This window comes from Scardinius erythrophthalmus (assembly GCF_964197995.2).
Source record: "Scardinius erythrophthalmus genome assembly, chromosome: 17".
NCBI classification, from domain to species: domain Eukaryota; kingdom Metazoa; phylum Chordata; class Actinopteri; order Cypriniformes; family Leuciscidae; genus Scardinius; species Scardinius erythrophthalmus.
Window position 1 is genome coordinate 22,639,910 of NC_138237.1, and position 22,448 is coordinate 22,662,357.

Below are 22,448 nucleotides of genomic sequence, written 5' to 3' on the forward strand. Positions count from 1 at the left end.
GCTTAGTTTCGTTGCAGTATACTCTTTAAAATAAATAAAATAAAAAGTTTCTTTATTGGCATTTATGGTTCCATGAAAATCCTTAAAATGTCCATGGAACCTTTCCATTGCACAAAAGAAATAGTCTTCATAGTTGAAAAAGGTTCTTCAGATTATTAAAAAGTTAATCACACTAAGGGGCCATTCACAAAGAAACACATTTTTGTTTAAATTCACTGCACTTCTTTTCCATTGTTTTTCTATGTAAACTTGCGCTAGATGGACGTGTTTAACCATTGCACTTACATTTCATTTCATCTATGTTTTATTGGGTTAAATTAACATATTCTGACAGTGCGTCTGACTAAGTTGGTAACCACTATACCAACACTTAAAGAAACTTCAATAATTTAAACAAAATGTAGTTTATACCCTTACTCCTCTAATAAATTTAATACAATATACTGTACATGACTATATTAAAGGGATAGTTCACCCAAAAATTAACTCTCAAATTTACTCACTCTCAAGTCATCCTAGATGTATATGACTTTCTTCTTTCAGATGAATACAATCGGAGTTACATTAAAAAATGTCCTGTCTCCTCCAAGCTTTATAATGGCAGTGAATTGCTGTTTCTGTTCATAAAAGAGCATCTATCCATCATAAAAATGCTCCACACAGCTCCGGGAGTTAATAAAGGCCTTATGAAGCGAAGCGATGAGTTTGTCTAAGAAAAATATTCATATTTAACACGTTACAAAGTAAAATTCTAGCTTCCGGCCAAACGTGAGTCTACTTGCGCCTAAAGCGCAACTTGTGATGTCGGAAGTAGCGTAGTGCGTCATGGCATAGCGTAAATATCAGCAGTACGTCGCATTACTCGCATAAGTTGCGCTTTACACTTAAGTGGAATCCGTATGTCCGTTTGGCCAGAAGCTATTTTATAAAGTTTTAAATATGGATATTTTTCTTACTTCACTTCAGAAGGCCTTTTTTTAACCCCCCGGAGCTGTGTGGAGCACTTTTATGATGGAAGGATACACTTTTATGGACTTCAAAACAGAAACAGAAATTCACTGCCATTATAAAGCTTGGAGGAGCCAGGACATTATTTAATATAACTCATATACACCCAGGACGACTTGAGGGCGAGTAAATCATGGGCTAATTTTCATTTTTGGGCGAACTATCCCTTTAATAACAGTATTCAATATAAATATACCACATTTCTGCCAAAACACTATGGTTACTATTGTACACCACCATGGTGTACTGTTACACAGTGTTACTACAGTAGTACAGACATGTCAAATGTTTTTAAGGATGATGATTTTAAAAGTGTTCTAACTTGTTTATTCATGACAAATTTTTCTCCTGTTTTCCTTGTCAGTCTTGTCGGGAATGTAGAGGCTGTAATCAAGTTTAATTTGTGTTTTGTGATGTGTGTGTCGAATTTAAATGCTTCTCACTGGATGTCGCAGCGCTGTTTAATACGCACCTGCTCTGAACTTGCATTAAGCCCAAAGTAAACATGAGACGACACATGAGCAGCAGAACGTTTCATCTTTGTCCAGTGTCTGTGCCATTTCTCTCCAGAAGTTATGACAGATGCCAATGTCTTCGTACTCTTTAAACTAAAGTTGCAGCTATCTCTTAACCCTCTCACACAAGTGCTTGTCAACGTGGGCGTCTGTTGTTGTGGTCTTTGGTAGCTTGTTGTTGTTGTTCCGTCTCTTCATTTTCTTTTTCAACTGTGCTACATCCGCCCGCCCGAACCAATATGGCCCTCTTGTGGACAAACGAATTAGTGCAAAAACAATTCAAGGCGCAAAGTGCAACCTGTGCATACTCCGTGTGCGCTCAGGCCGGATGAAGATGGTTGGCGGGCCAGATTTGACCTGCAGTCCGCCAATTGAATAGCCCTGCTCTAGACCTTGTGTACCCCCCCAGCCCTCCATTCTACTTACCACAAAATAACGTGTTCTGTGTGAAGAAAACAGTGGTTCTTTTAAGAACTATTCACTGAAAGGTCCAAAATCATTCTATAATGTCACTGCTTAGGTTAAAATGCCTCTTTATTTCACCTTGTACATTGCATACAAAAATGGCAAGAGCTTCCTCAAAATGGCGACTCACCTGGCTGACAGGATTTTGTGATCAACATCATCCAGTGAAGGGCTGTGGGCCAAGTGGAACGTCCCAAAGAGAGTTCCTCTCTTCTTCTTGATCTTTTCTGCCTGTTATGGTGGTCACAACTTCATAGTTAACAAGCAATACCTGGATGCTAAGCTAGCTGAACAAGCAAAACAGATTTAATATTCAGTTAAAGCTTGTCATTTTGTGAGTATGTGACCATCTTACCCCTTCTTTAGCCACTATGAGCTGTTTTTCCGCATTCTGTTTCTTAATGTTGTAGTACTGCACCTCCACCTCGTGTGTGAGCTGCAGCCACTTCTGCAGAGCTTCAGGAGGAGACCAGCCGCTCCTCAACTCTAGCTCCCTCTCGGCCTTCTTTAGAGCCATTCGCACCTGAAACAAACACACACGCTCATGAATATTGGCTGCATTTCAGAGTTTTGATGAGGGAAACCTCTTCAGCAGTTCCCATGGTGATGGGACATCTGTAAGGTGAATTTGAGGGAGACTGCAAGGGTTTCCAAACATTGCTGATGAGCGAATGATGAAAAGAAGCATAAACATGCCATTATTTTACTAGGGTTTGGAAGATTGATAGAAAAAAGGAAAAAAAAAAACACCCTCTTGAATGAAATACATTCAGGGGAGGTACTACACTTTTAAATGATAACTTTACAATTTTGACTTTTTGCAATATTTTGCATTCTAATAATTGCTAATTTTACCATTTTATTTTGTTTTATCTTATAAATCTATTTTATTTATTTTACTTTTATAAATGCTATATGTTTAAATGAATTGTCATTTATAATATATATATATATATATATATATATATATATATATATATATATACAGTGAGGAAAATAAGTATTTGAACACCCTGCAATTTTGCAAGTTCTCCCACTTGGAAATCATGGAGGGGTCTGAAATTGTCATCGTAGGTGCATGTCCACTGTGAGAGACATAATCTAAAAAAAAAAATCCAGAAATCACAATATATGATTTTTTAACTATTTATTTGTATGATACAGCTGCAAATAAGTATTTGAACACCTGTCTATCAGCTAGAATTCTGACCCTCAAAGACCTGTTAGTCTGCCTTTAAAATGTCCACCTCCACTCCATTTATTATCCTAAATTAGATGCACCTGTTTGAGGTCGTTAGCTGCATAAAGACACCTGTCCACCCCATACAATCAGTAAGAATCCAATTACTAACATGGCCAAGACCAAAGAGCTGTCCAAAGACACTAGAGACAAAATTGTACACCTCCACAAGGCTGGAAAGGGCTACGGGGAAATTGCCAAGCAGCTTGGTGAAAAAAGGTCCACTGTTGGAGCAATCATTAGAAAATGGAAGAAGCTAAACATGACTGCCAATCTCCCTCGGACTGGGGCTCCATGCAAGATCTCACCTCGTGGGGTCTCAATGATCCTAAGAAAGGTGAGAAATCAGCCCAGAACTACACGGGAGGAGCTGGTCAATGACCTGAAAAGAGCTGGGACCACCGTTTCCAAGGTTACTGTTGGTAATACACTAAGACGTCATGGTTTGAAATCATGCATGGCACGGAAGGTTCCCCTGCTTAAACCAGCACATGTCAAGGCCCGTCTTAAGTTTGCCAATGACCATTTGGATGATCCAGAGGAGTCATGGGAGAAAGTCATGTGGTCAGATGAGACCAAAATAGAACTTTTTGGTCATAATTCCACTAAACGTGTTTGGAGGAAGAAGAATGATGAGTACCATCCCAAGAACACCATCCCTACTGTGAAGCATGGGGGTGGTAGCATCATGCTTTGGGGGTGTTTTTCTGCACATGGGACAGGGTGACTGCACTGTATTAAGGAGAGGATGACTGGGGCCATGTATTGCGAGATTTTGGGGAACAACCTCCTTCCCTCAGTTAGAGCATTGAAGATGGGTCTTCCAACATGACAATGACCCGAAGCACACAGCTAGGATAACCAAGGAGTGGCTCTGTAAGAAGCATATCAAGGTTCTGGCGTGGCCTAGCCAGTCTCCAGACCTAAACCCAATAGAGAATCTTTGGAGGGAGCTCAAACTCCGTGTTTCTCAGCGACAACCCAGAAACCTGACGGATCTAGAGAAGATCTGTGTGGAGGAGTGGGCCAAAATCCCTCCTGCAGTGTGTGCAAACCTGGTGAAAAACTACAGGAAACGTTTGACCTCTGTAATTGCAAACAAAGGCTACTGTACCAAATATAAATATTGATTTTCTCAGGTGTTCAAATACTTATTTGCAGCTGTATCATACAAATAAATAGTTAAAAAATCATACATTGTGATTTCTGGATTTTTTTTTTTAGATTATGTCTCTCACAGTGAACAGGCACCTACGATGACAATTTCAGACCCCTCTATGATTTCTAAGTGGGAGAACTTGCAAAATAGCAGGGTGTTCAAATACTTATTTTCCTCACTGTATATATAGATAGAAAAATATATAGATATAGATATACTGAATATAGTTTTGATAAAACTTCTCATACCTGTTCCAGCTCCTGCTCTGCATATGTCTGTCTGCTCAACTCGTTCTCAGTTCCCTCACGTAGTTCTCGCAGCCTCTGCGCCTCCTGCTTGGCTTCGTCAATCTCCCTTTTCATCTGCCGCTCCAGGTTGACCTTCTCCACCTCCACTGAGTGGTGCTCTTCCTGTGCGATCTGCAGCCTGAACACAAACACATTATCAATCTCAAGCTGCACCACTGTTGACTCGTTACTTAAAGGGGTGGTATAATGCCCTTTTCACAAGATGTAAAATAAGTCTCTGATGTCCCCAGAGTGTGTATGTGAAGTTTTAGCTCAAAATACCCCATAGATATTTTTTATACAGCATATTAAAATTGTCACCTTTTGAGGGTGAGCAAAAACGCTTTGTGCGTGTTCCTTTAAATGCAAATGAGCTGCTGCTCCCGGCACAGTGGGCGGAGCTATAAGAGCTTGCACTCACACAGACATGCACTGAAAATTGCGAAAACCTTTAGCCTTTCATGTTCAAACTGGAGTCAGACAATGATGGAGAGACAACATGTAGAATGCAACAGGACATTTCTGAATGGTTAGTTGATGAATTTATGTAGATGATGTGTAGTTATATTCTAGTCATTGATTAGCATATTCTGTCATGATAATCTAAAAATAGTGTTCCGGGGGCAGGGTTTATGTAAATTCTAAGGTTGGTGATGTCACTAACCCGGGAGGAAGCTCGTGAAGTCCCTTTGTTGTAGTCCTTAAAAAGCAATTTCTTTAAAAGAAAAGATCTCCCTTTGCTTTGAACTTTGAGCGTTGTAACTTTGCAGATGTTGTTTATGCTCAAACAGCAACATTACACACTAACTAAGATTAGAAAAGTGAAATCATAATCAACCACCCCTTTAACAAACAGTTCATATATCTATAATATCCCCTCAGTCACCAGCAGGTGGAGCTCTGGAGAATTGAGTCAACATGAAAAGGGAACTGGATCTGCAAGACTCTACCACACCTCTTCCTCCTCATGAAAAGTTGAACAAGATGTGGCCTGTTCGATGTGGTAATTCTGTGGTAAAAACTCCTTACAAATTTAACGGGAAATGCATCCTCCCAGCTATATAGGGGAAGACCGTTTAGAGATTCTGGGTCATGGAGGATGGCTAAATTTAGTTGTGTTCATGTGGCTAATGCGGTTCCATTTTGACAAAAGGTCTTCGATTCCATTTAAAATCAGTTTTGCTTGACATGTGTATCTGTGATATTGGTAGCACATTATTTTACAGTCCTGTTCCCCATGTACACAGTATGTACTTATTATTATTATTATTATTATAATAACTGGGCTATAACAAGGTACTAACCCTGAACCTACCCCTAAACCTAACCTTAACCCATGTAGTTACCTTATATTACCAGTACTTTCTTAGATAAGTGCACTGTAAGTACATGTTAGTGCACATACTGTTAAATAAAGTGCAACCGTGATATCACACAATGTGATCTTTCCTAGCCTTTCAGCTAAAGCACGTGGCAGCCTTCTCTCGTGCTGACGTAGTCCATGTTCAAACAGGAAGTAAGCCATAAATCAAACTGTCAATGATACGACAGTGGCCAAGGCAGAATGTTACTCACTCATAACTGGGAAGGGAAGCAGAAGATAAATGAAAAGGAAGGAAATGACCAGCAGAGAACAAATAAAAAAGTTCATAAATAAAAAAAACTTAACAGACAAACAGATATATAGACAAACATACAGACATAGACACAGAAAGAGAGAGAACGTTAGACAGACAGATATAGACAAACATACAGACAGACATATAGATACAGACAAACATACAGACACAGACAGACAGAACGTTAGACAGACAGACAAACATACAGACATAGACAGACAGATAGATATAGACAAACATACAGACATAGAAATAGACAGACAAATAGATATAGAAAAACATACAGACATAATAGACAGATAGATAGAACGTTAGATAGAAATATGTAGACAAACATACATAGACACAGATAGATAAATATAGAGAGACAGACAGATAGATATAATGTTAGACAGACAGACATACATAGACAAATAGATATAGACAAACATACAGACATAGACACAAACAGACAGAATGTTAGACCGACAGATATAGACAAACATACATAGACAGAGATAAATATAGACAAACATGCAGATATACACACAGATAGACAGAACGTTAGACAGAAAGACAGATAGACAAACATACAGACAAACAGATAGATATAATCAAACATACAGACAGACAGATAGACAGAAAGATACAGACAGACAGAAACTCCAGTTGCATCATCAACACAGGGACAGACGTAGCGAGGATCAAAGTGGAAACGAGGTGTCCTGATCTCTGTTCCAAACGGGATTTAGAGTGAAGGACATGACAGAAATGCCACACACTCAGATCCATGGCTGCTGTTACACCGGCCATACTTACACAGTGACTTAATCACATTACACTCAACAAACATTCCTCCGCTACAGCTTTTTCCTTGAGTAAACTAATATAGATCACCAAACTGCATCTCTCTCCTTATAAGGCCATTGCTTTAAATTAATGCACCGTAAAGAAAGGATGTTTGAATCATGATCTTCTCCCAGACCTCTGACCTCTGAAAAAAGACAGAGACACGTTCTCTGTTCTGCCTCAGCGCAGCGGGCGCCAGCTGAACTGAGCATACAGCATGATAGTGCGATTGTCTGAAACACTCCAAGCAGGATTCAGCACTGCCCGTCCTTTTGCCATTTAAGGAATTTTAAAGGATGCTTGCATCACCCTGCAAGAGTCTTTTAACCTGAACAAAGATAGTAGGAAATGAAAACATTTCCACCAGACAGACAAATTACTCTTTTTGTCTTTAAATAGCAAATGAGTGTAGATCTGACTGACATTGTTGCATTTCACATTCATTTCAGGACACTTTAGATGTGATAAGCATCATGTCTTCTGTATGTTAACGTTAGTATTTCAATAAAGCATGAACTTTTCTTCAAGTATTATTTATCTAATTAGTTTCCATGGATAGCGCCCAATATATACTTAGCCTGGGTTTCCCCATGCTGCCTTGCGCGCAGCACGATTTTATTCACACTGCTAGGCAGCCTGTAGCCTGGCTAACGTCAGACCTCTTTCTCATTGAGACGTGGTCTGGGAACCACGTTCATTTTCTCGTATTTGAGGCGTGGTTTACGAATGCCCAGAGCCGTTTATTGGGCGCTACGAATGTCTATCAAATGCGCCTGTACGTAGCTCATAGCCAATCGTTTCAATTATACCAGATGACGTATGTAGAGCGACAGAAATTCGGCGAGGAAGAAGACGAAATAAACTTGCGTTCTAAACTACTTAGAACACTATCCAAGGCTGCTTTGAAAGGTAACTTCGCGTTTGCTGCCATGTTGGATCCATAGATATAAACAAACTGCTTCGGTGTGTCGCATAGACGTCGTCATCGTGTTGCTGCTCCCTCCCCGTTCTGTGATTGGTTCCCTTTTTGAGGGGAAAATCTGGTCCATGGTGTCCAGGCTGCCTAGCAGCGTGAATAAAATCGCACTGCATGCAAGGCAGCATGGGGAAACCCAGGCTAGGCAGCCTGGACACCATGGACCAAATTTAGATAGATAGCCTTAGATAGTGTTCTAAGTAGTTTAGAACGCAAGTTTATTTCGTCTTCTTCCTCGTCGAATTTCTGTCGCTCTACATACGTCATCTGGTATAACTGAAACGATTGGCTATGAGCTACGTACAGGCGCATTTGATAGACATTCGTAGCGCCCAATAAACGGCTCTGGGCATTCGTAAACCACGCCTCAAATACGAGAAAATGAACATGTGGTTCCCAGACCACGTCTCAATGAGAAGCTAGCCAGGCTAATATATACCATTTTTGGTCATACAAAAATGTCTGACAGAATTATTCTGTGAAATACAAATCAGAACCAAATATTACAGAGAGCTGTGTAATAAAGTAAACTACAATTATGAAGTATCCACCTTATTCCTGACATGCTTTGAATTATGGGTGGCACTTCCGGTTTGGGGAACTTCCATTCAAAACGACTGAAACGAATCATTTCAAATCATGAGGTTGCCCTACAAATAAAGCTTATCCGCCAGTTTGACTCAATGAGCTATCAGTTTTCTTTCATGTTTTATTTAAGAATAACATGAGAACAACGTAACACTTGGAATTTTAATGTTATAACAAGAATATCTATGGCAAGAGCTATTTTCAGTCACTGCATTCTTTTCCTCATGATTATTTTCTTTTTTCCTTTTGCATTCCGCTGTAATGGTATGAAAAAGGTCAACATACACTGCACATTTGTGGTCTGTTCTCCCGATTTAATTTACGATATGCCATTAATAATTCCCTGGAATGCACAAAGAATCTCTCTTTTTTTCTCCCCAAATCCTCAGTCTCTTTCCAGGTTTGTTTTCACAGCTATTTCCAATTTATTATCTGTCAAAATGACTGAAATCACTTTGAAATAGTATCACGCAATGCTGAATTAAATAAAAAAAACGTATGTTACATAATACAGATTACCACAGTGATATTTAACCGTCCGATTTTGCTGTAGAAAGAGATTCAGGCTTTTGGGGTAATTCATGGTCTGTTGAAAGTACCTTGTTGATGCTTTTACACTTTTAAATGTCCTTTTAATGTTCAATGGTTGAAGGGTGAGTAGAATAATGTAATGTCATTGTACACAGTTTAATATATATATATATATATATATTATTGCATCCATATGGCTAGTCTTTCACTGATTGTTTACAGCTTAACGGAAGTTACACCCATAATTCACGCAAAGCGCCATGGGGCGTAGAAATAATGTGGATAAACTATTAAGTAATATGCATTAGTGCTAATTAGCGTAACGGAAGGCTGCTGCTTACTAATGGAATATAATTCTCTGATGAATCATGCTATTAAAAAAGTGACGTAGCCTCCTGTGCTGTAAGCTAAATGTGATGAAAGATATGTCACATTCTCAAATCCTCTATCCTGTATCTTTGCAGTGTCTGGAACTGTCTAGCATTTCAAATAAAAATAAAAGTTTGAATATACTAATAAGTATAACGGCTCCAAATTGAATAACCAGACTAAACTGCACTTTGAACGAGTAATAAATGTATTTTCCAGTTTATTTCCAACCTGATGTGTGGCATGCTGTCAATTACCCCAGGCCATAATTCATATTCATCCTTCAGTGTGTATAAATGGATGAGAAATTTGTTAACGATAACAACAGCAAACAGACTTCATCTTGAAAAAAATCGTTATCTTTTTGGAAAGTATACTCATGCTAGCTAAGCACGAGTTAGCATGAGACTAGAGCTGAATCGCTTAACAATCCTGTTTTTCTAACTTCCTTTCTTTAAATATATTTCATGACCAGCTAAAAAGTGAACTTTGCAAAAATGTTTTTTTCTTTTGCTTGGGGTGTGATGTAACTATCCATGAAAAACTGTTCACAATACAGCTGAGTTCTTCAAACTCCAACAACAGGAATTGTATTGCTAACTTACAACCAGACGTTCCTCCACCTAGAAAAGTAGTCCTGCTTCACAAATTCTTTTCAACTGTGCATCAAGAAATATAAGCATCACCTTTCCAGCCTGCTAGCTGCTATTTACTGAAAGTGTGTTTTCTGTTCATTTATACAAACTGAGCGCTTACTTCTGCTGCAGGTCCAGGAGGCTCTGCTCAGCTCTCTGAAGGCCTTCTAGGTCCTTTATCATCTTGCCCACGTGGTCCCTAGAATTTCGGTTCTGTATGTAGGCGAACCAGCAGCCCCCCACTCCAATCACGATAGACACCACCAGCATCAAGTCCTTCAAGTGACTGTCTCCCTCTGCCAACAAGAACAAAAAACAACACTTGAGTAACAATAAAAGGCAGAGTTCACCCCAAAATTACAATGTATTATATATCGATGGATTATATTAGATTAAAATGTATTTCTATAATCTGTGCCTTTGGCATGTACACTACCGTTTAAAAGTTTGGAGTCGGTAAAGAAGTCTCTTATGCTCATCAAGGCTGCACTTATTTGATTGAAAATACAGTAAGACGAATTATTGGGAAATATTATCATCATTTTAAAGAACTGCTGTTTGTTTGAATATATTTTAAAATGTAATTTATTCCTGTGATGGCCAAGCTGAATTTTCAGCATCATTACTCCAGTCTTCAAGTGTTATATTTTTTTGTAAAAACCATGATAATTTTTTTAAAGATGATTTGATGAATAAAAAGTTCAAAAGAACAGCATTTATTTCAAAGAGATATCTTTTGTAACATTATATATGATTCATTTCTTTCAACAACAACAAAAAAAATTCTTACTGACCCCAAGTACTGACTTTGTTACCAATTCTGATAGACGCCTACTTTCAAACGTCCCCCTCTGTGTAAATCTGTGTAAGCGCTCTGTGAAGAGCGTCATTGATGTATATTTACAACATATTTTTGAAGCGCTGATCATTGTAGCCAATCACAGACATATCAGATGAGCGCGTGAGTACAATGGGAAATCAGAAGGTGTTTACGATTCCGCTCAACAGCGCTCAAAGCGTCACATTTGTAAAATTTCAGTATTTTATGAAACTTATGAACGGTAGTGAATGAATGTACATAGTGCTGTAATATAAACTAGCGTATCACATACTCTAAATACAGTGATGTCATGTGAGAATTATGACTCTTTTTCAACACACATTCCATCTGTCACCCCAGCTGACCCCGACATGGCAAAAGCAAATTAATGTTTTCTTTCCAATGCTTATGTCTGCAATCTTCTCTTAACAACCATTTCCAATGTTGTTTTTCAGACTGAAATAAAACAGTTTAAGTATTTGACTGATGGGTTGAAGATGCTTTCATCATGTTGATGAATATATATTGTGGCTAAATACAACAAATAAAACTGGAAAATTATTTTTAAAACAGATTGATTTCACCGGGACGTGCAATGTGGACTGACTTGACTTTCTATAAACTAACAAAATCACAAGCCCAAAGAGTATGAGGAAGGTAAATGAAAAAGAGCCAAGGATTTTTTGGCAGGAGTTATACATCAAATCAGGGTCTTCCTCTCTCTACAACTCCAGCCTAACATATGTGAGGGTTGCACAACACTGTGACATAAAACACACACACATACCGCTTTTAGCAAGAAGTAGTACAGTAATACAAACAAGCAGTAATCTACTTAGAAAAAGTCCCAGAAGTGATAAAAAGCTCCCAGTTTGGATCTAACCATGCAGATGTATGAATACACATCATTAGTTCTCTGTCACATCTGTCTTTTGCAACGTCTACTTTAATCCGGATACATTTGAAAGCACATTTTTTTCTCTTTTTTCGCCCTCTGTTAGTATTGGACAGGTAGTGTATTAGTCCAGTGAAAACACTCTTTCAAATGGATATATTAAAAATACAGTTTTTGCGTTGTAGTGTGGACTGAGAAAACTAAGGTATTGTACATGTTTGACATGACGCATATTGTACTCATAGATATCTATGGTTATACTGTTATAAAAATGTTACTTTGTACAGTCTTCATATTACATCCCAGCAAAGATGACTTTTATTACATTTTATGCACGTGCAGTAAAATGATTCAAGCATTTTCCAGCATTTCAGTGTGGACGAGCAACTTTTATAAAACAATTGAAAACACTAGTGCGGACAGAGATTTGAAGCGAAATGCTGTTTTTCAAATGTATCCGGATGAATGTAGCCTTAATCTGTTTTGCATTGGAGGGCAGCAATGATAACAGTTCGTGAGTCCAGAGCGGTGTTTCCCACAAAGGTGGCGGCATCAGCTGCGTAACGGGAGGATCTGGATAACTGGATTAGTGAGTGCTATTTCCATCTACGATTTCGCTGCTCACATCCTGCTCAGGAACATGGCAGGTGACGGCACATCAAGAGGCGCCAAAATATTTGTGAGGGGATGGTGTTGAATCCCTCAACCTTGACGCGCCCCCGTCTTAACCAGCTTGATTTGGGATCAGGTTAAATCTGCTGTGGGTTTACTGAGGCTTGCACATAAACTTCCATCTGGATTTCCTTTTCAATAATTGCACTAGTGTTTGGATAAAAGAGCTCTTAGAGTGTATATAAAGGAGTGTTTTGTTTGCACACATAATCTTTGACCAAGTCTAAGGACACTGGAAGGCACAGCGTTCTCATTTCTTCCTGTTTAAGTGCTGTGGCTGAAAACTGTACATATACACATATTTTCCATTAGTAATGCAATGCAACACCATAAGACTCTATAGTAAGATTGTCTAGAACAGTGAAGAACCTTCAACTGCGGACAGTATAAACAGCGACCGGAGAGGCAAATAACTGCCATAGCTGAGATTATTAAGAAACTCCAGACGGAATCTGGAACCGGGGGGATCAACCAATCAGACGACAGACCAGACAATTCACAGACGCACTGGTCTATATATACACAGCGATTACATGTCACCAAGTACCTTCAATTAATATGACTTTTTAGAATAACATCAAGGCTCCAACAATGTTTTTATTTTTAACCAATTACATAAAGGCTCTAAATTTTTTAAAATATTTTTAAACAAATATTTCAAACAGAGAGTCTATCACCCAGCAATCTCTCAGAGCAAGGGTTTTGAATCTCATAGATGCCATGTATACTACAAATATGATCATTCTTATGTGAGAGACCCCATTCTAAAATTGAAAAGGCATTTATATAGTTTCTTGAATAAAGACCCACTTTATACTGTGAAAATGTAATATTATAAATATGTCTAAATATTTTTTGAGAAATACATATTTTTTCCATTAAGTTACAATGTTATTACAATTTAATGGTAATCTTCTACTCATCTATATTTATTTTTTAATTTCTTAATGTATTTACTTAATTATTTTAATCTAAATTTTATTTTTCATTTTTATTTGTTTGTTCATTTGCTTATTTTAATAAATATTTATATAAATAAAATTTTTGTTTATTTATTTTAATCTAAAATTTACTCATTTGTTGTTTTATTTATTTTAATATTTTTAATTTTTTTTTTAATATTTATTTACTTATTTTAACAATCATTTATTGAAATCTATTTCTAAAATCTATCTTATTTTTATTATTTATTTTATTTTTTCACCAGATGACTTGATTAGCTCTATTTGGAAAGAATTAACCATTCTAGAATGATTGGGGTGATTTTGTAGCGGAGTGAATCTGCATAAAAGATAATAAACTAATTACAAGCAAACATAAATAGACAATAAAACAAAGATACAAATGACATAAACAGTGCTTTCTGTTTTTCAGGTAAGTCTTACAGTATTCAAGTACAGAAATTGAATAATCAAATGTAAAATAACACTGCATAGTCTTAACTGTATAAATATAATTAATGTTTGTTAAAGATGCAAATGTGATTTTGTCTTTGTATGTTGTCGTTTAATAAACATTAATGACACAGACAGCAGCAGGAATATTAGGCTGCTGTCACTTTAAGACCGAATGCACTGATCCAATATAATGATCCTCATCTGTTTTTTGTTCTCATTTGTTTACATTCACATAAGCCATAAGTAACTGTGCTTACTAGGATCCTCGCCAAGACAGGCATTTTGACATAATTTTGCGTGTATGTGTCCGTTCAAGCACAAAAAGATGATGTCTGCGCGGCTCTGTATGCGCACAGGAAAGAGTTACGAATTGAGCTCTATTCTTGCACTTAAATGGTTTAGAATCTTTTGAATGTTTAAACTGACAGGACCTAAAATGTAGGCAAATAATAAAAGTTTGCTCTATGATGGTTAAAAAACTACGAACCCTATATTTGAGAATATTGACTATATTAATGCTAAAACGATATATCGTGCAGCCCTAATAGCAACAAGCTAAAAACTACTCAGAAAAGGAACTGCACAGAAACATATTGGTAACCACCTACAACACCCTACAAAAATCTTCTTTAATCAGCAAGTATTAACCTATAGTTTAAATGCATGTCCGCATACGGAAAATAGCAGGAAGGAATATGGATCTTGTAGCCTTGTGCTTTATCATGTTTCAGCATGAGCCATATACCAGCAGTGCATCAGTGCATGAAGACATTGTGTGAGCTGAAATTCCTGCAACAAATCATGCAGTCTTTGACAGCCTTTGGGATTATGATGGTGCTGTGTCTAATGTGCTGTGTAAAGTACTTTTCTTGCCAGCATCTTTGACACTTTAACTCTGGCTAATATTCCAGGTAGAGACAGTCACATGAACTATGAATCATAATGATGGAATGCTAAAATACAAAATATAGCCCGGAACAGCTATGAACAATATTGTCCAGAGACAGTAATGATTCTACTGTGAATATTACTTTATTGAGTGATGTTGCAAACTAGAGTTGTCAAAAAGTACCGACTTTGGTTTTGGAATTGTAAACACCTCTGATTGGCCATTGTGTTCACATGCTCATCAGATATGTCTGTGATTGGTTAAAATTATCAACGCACGGGAGCGTTTGAGAGCACACGGAAGTGTTTGAAAGTAGGGATGGGCATAATTAATCGACGATCGATAATCGATCGTTAAGAATTTCGTCGATCACGTTTATTTGTTATCGATTAATCTAATGCAGGTTGCGTTGCGTAGTGTGAGTCTTGAAGCAATGGAATTGATTTTAGCGCGGAGGTAGGCTACCTGTGCATCCCGGCAACGTCAGTCCCCTCAGAGCGGGTGTTTTCAGTGGCTGACTGGCTGTCACCAGGTTGCGGTCGCATCTGATCCCAGATCATGTCAACATGCTTATCTTTCTCAACAGAAATCAGTGGACTGGTGCAGAAGTTCTATGGGAACTTCATGCGTTTTCTCAGATCGGATAGCTATCTGATTTATCAAAACGATTCCATTTACACCCGGTCATATGTGTTTTTGCAAAACGGATATAAATCCGATCTTGAATTCGATCTCTACATATTTAAATTGTTGCACGTCCAAAGCAACTGATATGAGCTGCATTTTATTGATCATCAGCGAAAATTTCTAAATCAAAGTCTGCAACAATATTGCCGCAACAGCCCTGGTAAGATCATTTCGGTTCTTTACTTTTAATGAAGATGATTGTGTTTTGATGAATGACTTTCACTTTGATTTGCGATAGTTTGCACGTTGGCTTGAATAGATGCTCATCTGTGGTGATGCGTGTTCCAGTAACGCCGTCATATCTGGCTATAACATGACATATAGCCTAGGCCTATAAAACGCTCTCACATGTTTATTTCTTAGCATTTTTGGGATAAGTCAAATTTACATATGTAGTTTCAACAACCAGATGCATTTACTCTTGTCCAGTTTCGTCTGGAATGCGTCTCAGATCTCCTCCTGAAGTGGTTTGAGCGATCGGGTTTAAATCCGCCTCGAATGCGTTTTGGAGGGCATTTACATTTGGTCTTTTCACGATCGGATAGTTATCCGATCACAGAAAACGGATGAAGTGGCCATGCATGGGTCTCTGTTTAAGAACGCCGGCTCGCTGTTCCGCTGTTTTAGAGCACTGCAGGGCATCTTCAAGTCTAACGTTACCGAACGTGCAGTTTCACTGCCACAAGTTGATCTTCTTGTAATAAAAATCTCATCGAGGACAAACAAACTGTATTTTTGTATTTTCATTGCATTTTTAATTTATAAAAAGTTGAAGAAATAATGAATTTCAATATAAAAATATTAATGATTAATCGATAGTCGATCGTTAATTCTCCCGACGATCGACTAAGAAAATTTCATCGAATGCCCATCCCTATTTGAAAGTGTTTTAAAAAAACAGGCAAATATACATCAATGACGCTCTTCACCGAGCTCTTACACATATACACAACGCTCCCGTGTGTATCTGTGTAAGTGCTTGGTGAAGAGCGTCATTGATGTATATTTATATGATATCCGATCAGCGCGTAAATCAGAGGTGTTTACATTTTTTTGTAATTTCAGTACCGACTTGGTACCCAAGTCGACAACTCAGAAATTATTCATTTAAATGAACAGTTTAATTGAAATGAATCAAACTTTTTTTTTTTTTTTTATCAGAACTGATTAACTCATATGGACATTTTTAACTGATTCACTAACTGAACTGATCTTGCCAACAGAGACTATTAAAACATTTCAAACTCAAAAGTCATGAGACAATTTAGATATACAACCACAAATGTTTTGTGAATATTCAATCAGCCCAGTCTTAGTACAAAGTGCTACTCACTTGGATTTCCAAAAAGCACTGTCTCCAGAGCCTTCAGCTGCAATTTCTGTGCATGAGTGCGGTCTGGTATCTTCAGCACAGACAGAAGCAGGGTGGCGTTTTTCACTGCAAGTCTGTGAATGGAACAGACACTGTGAGTCAGTAAGTGATTTATGTCCATCAGCTGAAAAACGTATTATATTGATGAAGGCAATAGAGATGCTAACTGTAAGCTTTATTACCTGGGCAAAGCTTTGCCACTGATGTCGTTCTTCCTGAAGGAATCGACATACTGAGGTAACTGAACACAGCGGATGAGCCAATCCTCTGCTTGTTCTACTGTCCAGAGATAAACTAAAAACAAAAAACAAGTGATGCAAGTGGATTACGGTGCCAGAGGACACTGAGAACACAGACATAGAAGATCAGACATTCTGAATGTTGGAAGCTTAAGCCCAAAGTATACTTCGGCCGTACGCATTCCGCGACTGTCTGCGCACTGTCTGTGTGACGTCATTTCTGTCATTAGGAGGCCCTAATTTTTGTGTCCGTGCGGATGGTGCGCGTACAACAGTGACTTGAGTCCACTAGATAGCCATCTTTCCGCGCTCACGGCCAAAGAAGTATACTTTGAAAAGCTTGTGTTTTCAGTTACACAAACGTAATACTTACAAGTCTACATGTATTAAATATGTAGTAGTTTAAATATAGTTTCTGATGTGGCTAACAGGAATGACTTTGAATTTGCTCTAAGATGGTTGACTGCTTTCTCAGTGTCGTATAATTAATATCAAATTAAAAGAATCTGTGAAAACCTTCGGAGGCCTTCCAGGTGTTCCACATGTCCTCCACTGTGATCAGCAGATCTGCTCTATGGAAGCTGTTGTGTTTTCCCTTAGGATCTTGGTACTTTAAGTCTTCCCTTAGAAACTGTTTAAGGAAACAAAGACTGGATTTTAGCATCAGGTACAGTGGTTCTCATGATATTTTCTGATAGGCTCACATGCAGCAGGAATATAATCATATAAACATGCATAGTTAGGATTGTAAAAATAAATATGTTTAACTATAGGATGAAATTAAGCTAAAGGAGAGGATAAAATGAAACGAAAATCCAGCACCCTGAAATTTTCCAATTACATTCACAATCTGTTCTGGACTTGATTATTTATGTTTCTTTTTATAGCACTGTCTATTTGCATAATCCAACATTTGGCAAGAGGTTAGATGTAAAACCACAGTAAACAGTTTATTTGGCATATCCAACTTGTAATACTTGTCTTGGGTTTTTTCTATGATCCAGTAGTCTTACTGTAGAGCGTCAGACAACCTTAAGTATGTAAATGCTGTTATTTTCACTGGTTCAGTCGCCTCACAATAACTCAGACTGTAGTAAAGGTTACACCCACAGGACTGTCTATGGCCTTGGACTGCCTATGGCTGCGGTCGGTCAGCAGTAATGCTGTTTACTCAGTGCTCAGATGTGGAATTCACATGAAAAAGGAATTGCTTTGTGTGATTCAAAGAGAATACAGAGTGTTTTTTATAGCCTATGTTCGTGAACGATAATCATGGTTAATAATCACTTCAGAAAACATGTAGAAATGTCATGTCCACTCAAAGCAGATCCATAAGTGGATTTTGAATTTTGTATCTTTGATAATCAGGTGACTACTGTAAAAAATAATAGTGTATGAAAAACATATTGTAAAGTGTTTATCTGAAACATTGTGACAGCAATAACACATTGACTCGTCTAAATTTGGTCAGTCAAATCGACTTTTTTAGAATCCTCTTTTCAAAGATCATTTGCTTTAAATCACTGGCAGTTGCCAGTTTGCTAAATATACACACACACACGTTGGTACACCTATCATTGAGCACATTAACAGTACATGCGCTAACTACCAAAAATCAGTTTATTGAAATAACCTTATTTACTGGTTTACATACAAATCAATAACCTTGCAGTGCAAGTAAACCATGTTTACAAGACTGTATATAAAAAATAAAAATTGGTTATTCCCTGGTGGTGACGTCAAAAAGCAAGCATCCAATGTTTTAGAGTATTCTATTTATTATGTGAGTTTTGATGTTAAATAAAGCATTAAAACCCCCAGAGTATTTCAAAATGTCAGTGGGAAACTTGCACAGACTTATTCTCCTCTCATATTTGAAGTTTCTACAACTGTACCAATATGTCCTTTGGCTGCACGAGATTAGAACACATTTTTTATATTTCTAGGATAAAAAAAAGGATAAAAAAAGTTTGAGTTTGCGATATATTTCTCACCTCTACTGCAAAACACTCTCTGTGGCTGGACGCCCTTAAATCTGCCGTACAAGGACGCTTTCCTGTCACATATCACACACTCGCACTTCAATAAGCTGACAGAACGCAGCTTGTTTACATACGCCGGGGGAAATTTGGTTAATTGGCAAAAATCTAGCCGTGTTGATTATTCTTAAGCCGTTTGACCTTACGGCAATAAAGATAAACAGTTGAATGCGTTTACATGACCACACGATCATTACGAACATGCATCAAAGGCACTATGGTTTTTATACTGAGTTGATGACATTTTCTAGTCCCTAAACCTACCGCTAAACATAATGTATATTTAGTGATTTGAATTATGAGGACATCGGCATAATGTAGGGGGTGTGGTCTGAAACTTGAGTACACAAATACACACCACAATATAAGGACTCCATAATGTAGGTCAAAAAGCACACACACATACACACACACACACACACACACACACACACACACACACACACACACACACACACACACACACACACACACACACACACACACACACACACACACACACACACACACACACACCTTTAAAATGTTTGGGCTCACAAAGGCTACAGTTATTTATTTGATCAAAAATACATTAAAAGCTGTAGCTAATATTGTGAAATATCCTTCAGAAATCATCTTAATATGATGATTTGCTGCTCAAGAAACATTTCATATTGAAAACAGTTGTGCTGCTTAATATTTTGTTATATTTATGTGAAAATTAATAATTAAAAAAGGATAATCTCACAAAAAAGACATATTTCACATCTATATATCTCCACCTCAGTGTATTTTATGTTACAGTTGAATGCTATGACAGATGAAAAAACTCTATAACAACATGTGTAACTTGCACTCCTCATCTCTGCAAAAGCTCTGAAACACACTCAGACTTGTACCAGTACAGCTGTGTATACCTACCGCATGCCATGTGTTGTACTTCAGTGCACTGTTCTATTTTACTGTCAAGTCAAGTTTATGTTTATTTGTAAAGCACTTTTCAAAATACATCTCTCAAAGCAGCTTGACAGAAATCTACGTGTCCAATGAACAAGCCAAAAGCGACTGTGTCCTTTCAAGCAAGCAAACTAAGCACTTGTCTGTACATTGGTCACCGTGCACTGAGCTGCAACATCAGTCCCTCAACACAGCAGGCCACAAAACCACACATGAATGCTGCAGCCCTCACCCCGTCGGTTTCTGTCACATCCACGCTGCCGTCTGCATCATCGTCCATGTCTTTATGAATGCTGCGGATGGCCTCAAAACTTAGCAGAGAGTTTTCGTCCTTGCAAAGTTGCTCATCAATACCACACAGTTCTGAGGAGAGAAAACAATATGTGAGATATGCGACAGAAACTCCTCTTAAAGGAACACTCCACCGTTTTTTGAAATAGGGCTTATTCACCTTCTTTCCTACATTTAGATAGGTGGGCAAATGCATTTTTGTCTCAGTGCATGCATTGTTTTAGTTTGATAGGGTCGGCGCTAGCTTAGCTTAGCATAATGAATGGAATCCTTTGTTGCCAGCTAGCATGTCCTGAGTAAAAGTGATGAAAAAAAAAAAAACCCACCTAATTACTTCTTGTGGCCTGCGTATTCACAAGTACAAATAGCGATGCAGATTAACACTAGGTGATTTCCTATGCAGATATTGACTTGGGACTATATTGGGGGAAGCACAGGCGAAGCACTGCTACTTGGGTGTAGAGATATCACGCCCAAGTAGCAGTGCTTCGCCTGTACTTCCCCCTAATATAGTCCTTAATATATAAGTCAATATCTGCCTAGGAAATCGCCTAGTGTTAATCTGCATCGCTATTTGTACTCGTTGTGAATACGCAGGCCACAAGAAGTAATTAGGTGGGTTTTTTTTTTTATATCACTTTTACTCAGGACATGCTAGCTGGCAACAAAGGATTACATTCATTATGCTAAGCTAAGCTAGCGCCGACCCTGTCAAACTAAAACAATGCATGCACTGAGACAAAAATGCATTTGCCCACCTATCTAAATGTAGGAAAGAAAGTGAATAAGCCCTATTTCAAAAAACGGTGGAGTGTTCCTTTAAACTACACAACTTCGCTTTTACAAAACAGGCTGCCTACAAAGGCATCTAGCCACGTATCCATGTAATGTATTATTTTACTCAATATATGTGTACTTTCATGCTTATAGAGTGATGCTCGCCCCTTTATTTCAAAGTCCTTGGTTCCGGAAGTATTTTTCCTATAGGAATTAAAGAGTTATAAGCTATAACCACACCAACCAGCCTAAAGGGGAATCACACTGCAAACTTTGATTCGAAGCAAAAAGAACAAAGGCATTATTGTGTACCAAATGGCTTTAAAGAAGGAAAGAACTGCAATCTCATGAAGAACTGTGAATAACATAAAACTATTGATTTAAATTTTAAAGATGTTGATTGTATATAGAAACAGCTTATTTTTTAAGTTTATTGCAAAATATTAATATGTATACTAATATTTAAGTGTAACGTGTACTAATTAGATCATTAACTCATGAGAAGCCGAGGACACTAACGGAGAAAGCTAAACTGAAAGGATATACAGGAAACCAAATCACATGAACAAAAACCACAATGAAACTAAACATAACTCGAGTGTGCAAGACTGTCCCAGGTCTGGAAAATGGCAAATCACAGTGCGCGTAACACACTCTAAATCCACACCATCTCCAATACTGCTTCGGAGTGGTATTTGAGGTTAAGAGTAACCCATCATTCATAATGTTCAGGAACTCGCATGCCCTGGAATCGCATAATGTTGAGGAAAACGTGCCAGTGTCAGTTAAATTAATTAGAATATGACATAATTTGGTAGTAAAACGTAAAGTGTTGCACATTTTATTATTGCATTTTGTGAAACATTGCAAATGCTTTTTAGCACTTAATTAGAACTACCATAATTAATAAATGCATCTTAGGAACTACTGAACATGTATTTAGAAGTTTATTTGAAAGTGGAAAACGTTGTAAATAAAGCTCTCTCAAAATTGTGTTTGCATTTTTACAACACTACGTTGCGTGTCCCATTGGTTTGAACACTTGGGCCAAATACAAGAAATGCGTCATGTATGTTTGAAGACAAGTCATCAAGTCTACAGACCGCAAGTATGGATGTTGGGACAGGCCCTGACTCCATTACGTCATTCGCAGTGCTTCAGGGAGTGGGCGGGTGATAAAGAGTTCTTCTGGCATGATTTGCTTGTTTCAACTC

General features: G+C 37.8%; 1 protein-coding gene across 10 annotated transcripts in view; it reads right to left on the reverse strand.

Moving 5' to 3' along the window:
* Positions 1-22,448, reverse strand: part of stim1b (stromal interaction molecule 1b) — a 40,705-nt gene that overhangs the window by 9,287 nt on the left and 8,970 nt on the right. For all 10 annotated transcript variants that reach the window (XM_081390814.1, XM_081390811.1, XM_081390812.1 and 7 more), the window contains exons 3-10: positions 20,399-20,529; positions 17,708-17,822; positions 17,135-17,246; positions 16,914-17,026; positions 10,342-10,516; positions 4,636-4,813; positions 2,344-2,511; positions 2,119-2,219 (exon numbers count right to left, since the gene is read on the reverse strand). In XM_081390814.1, the coding sequence (XP_081246940.1) occupies positions 2,119-2,219; positions 2,344-2,511; positions 4,636-4,813; positions 10,342-10,516; positions 16,914-17,026; positions 17,135-17,246; positions 17,708-17,822; positions 20,399-20,529 (1,093 nt within the window). The remainder of the gene's footprint in view (positions 1-2,118; positions 2,220-2,343; positions 2,512-4,635; positions 4,814-10,341; positions 10,517-16,913; positions 17,027-17,134; positions 17,247-17,707; positions 17,823-20,398; positions 20,530-22,448) is intronic.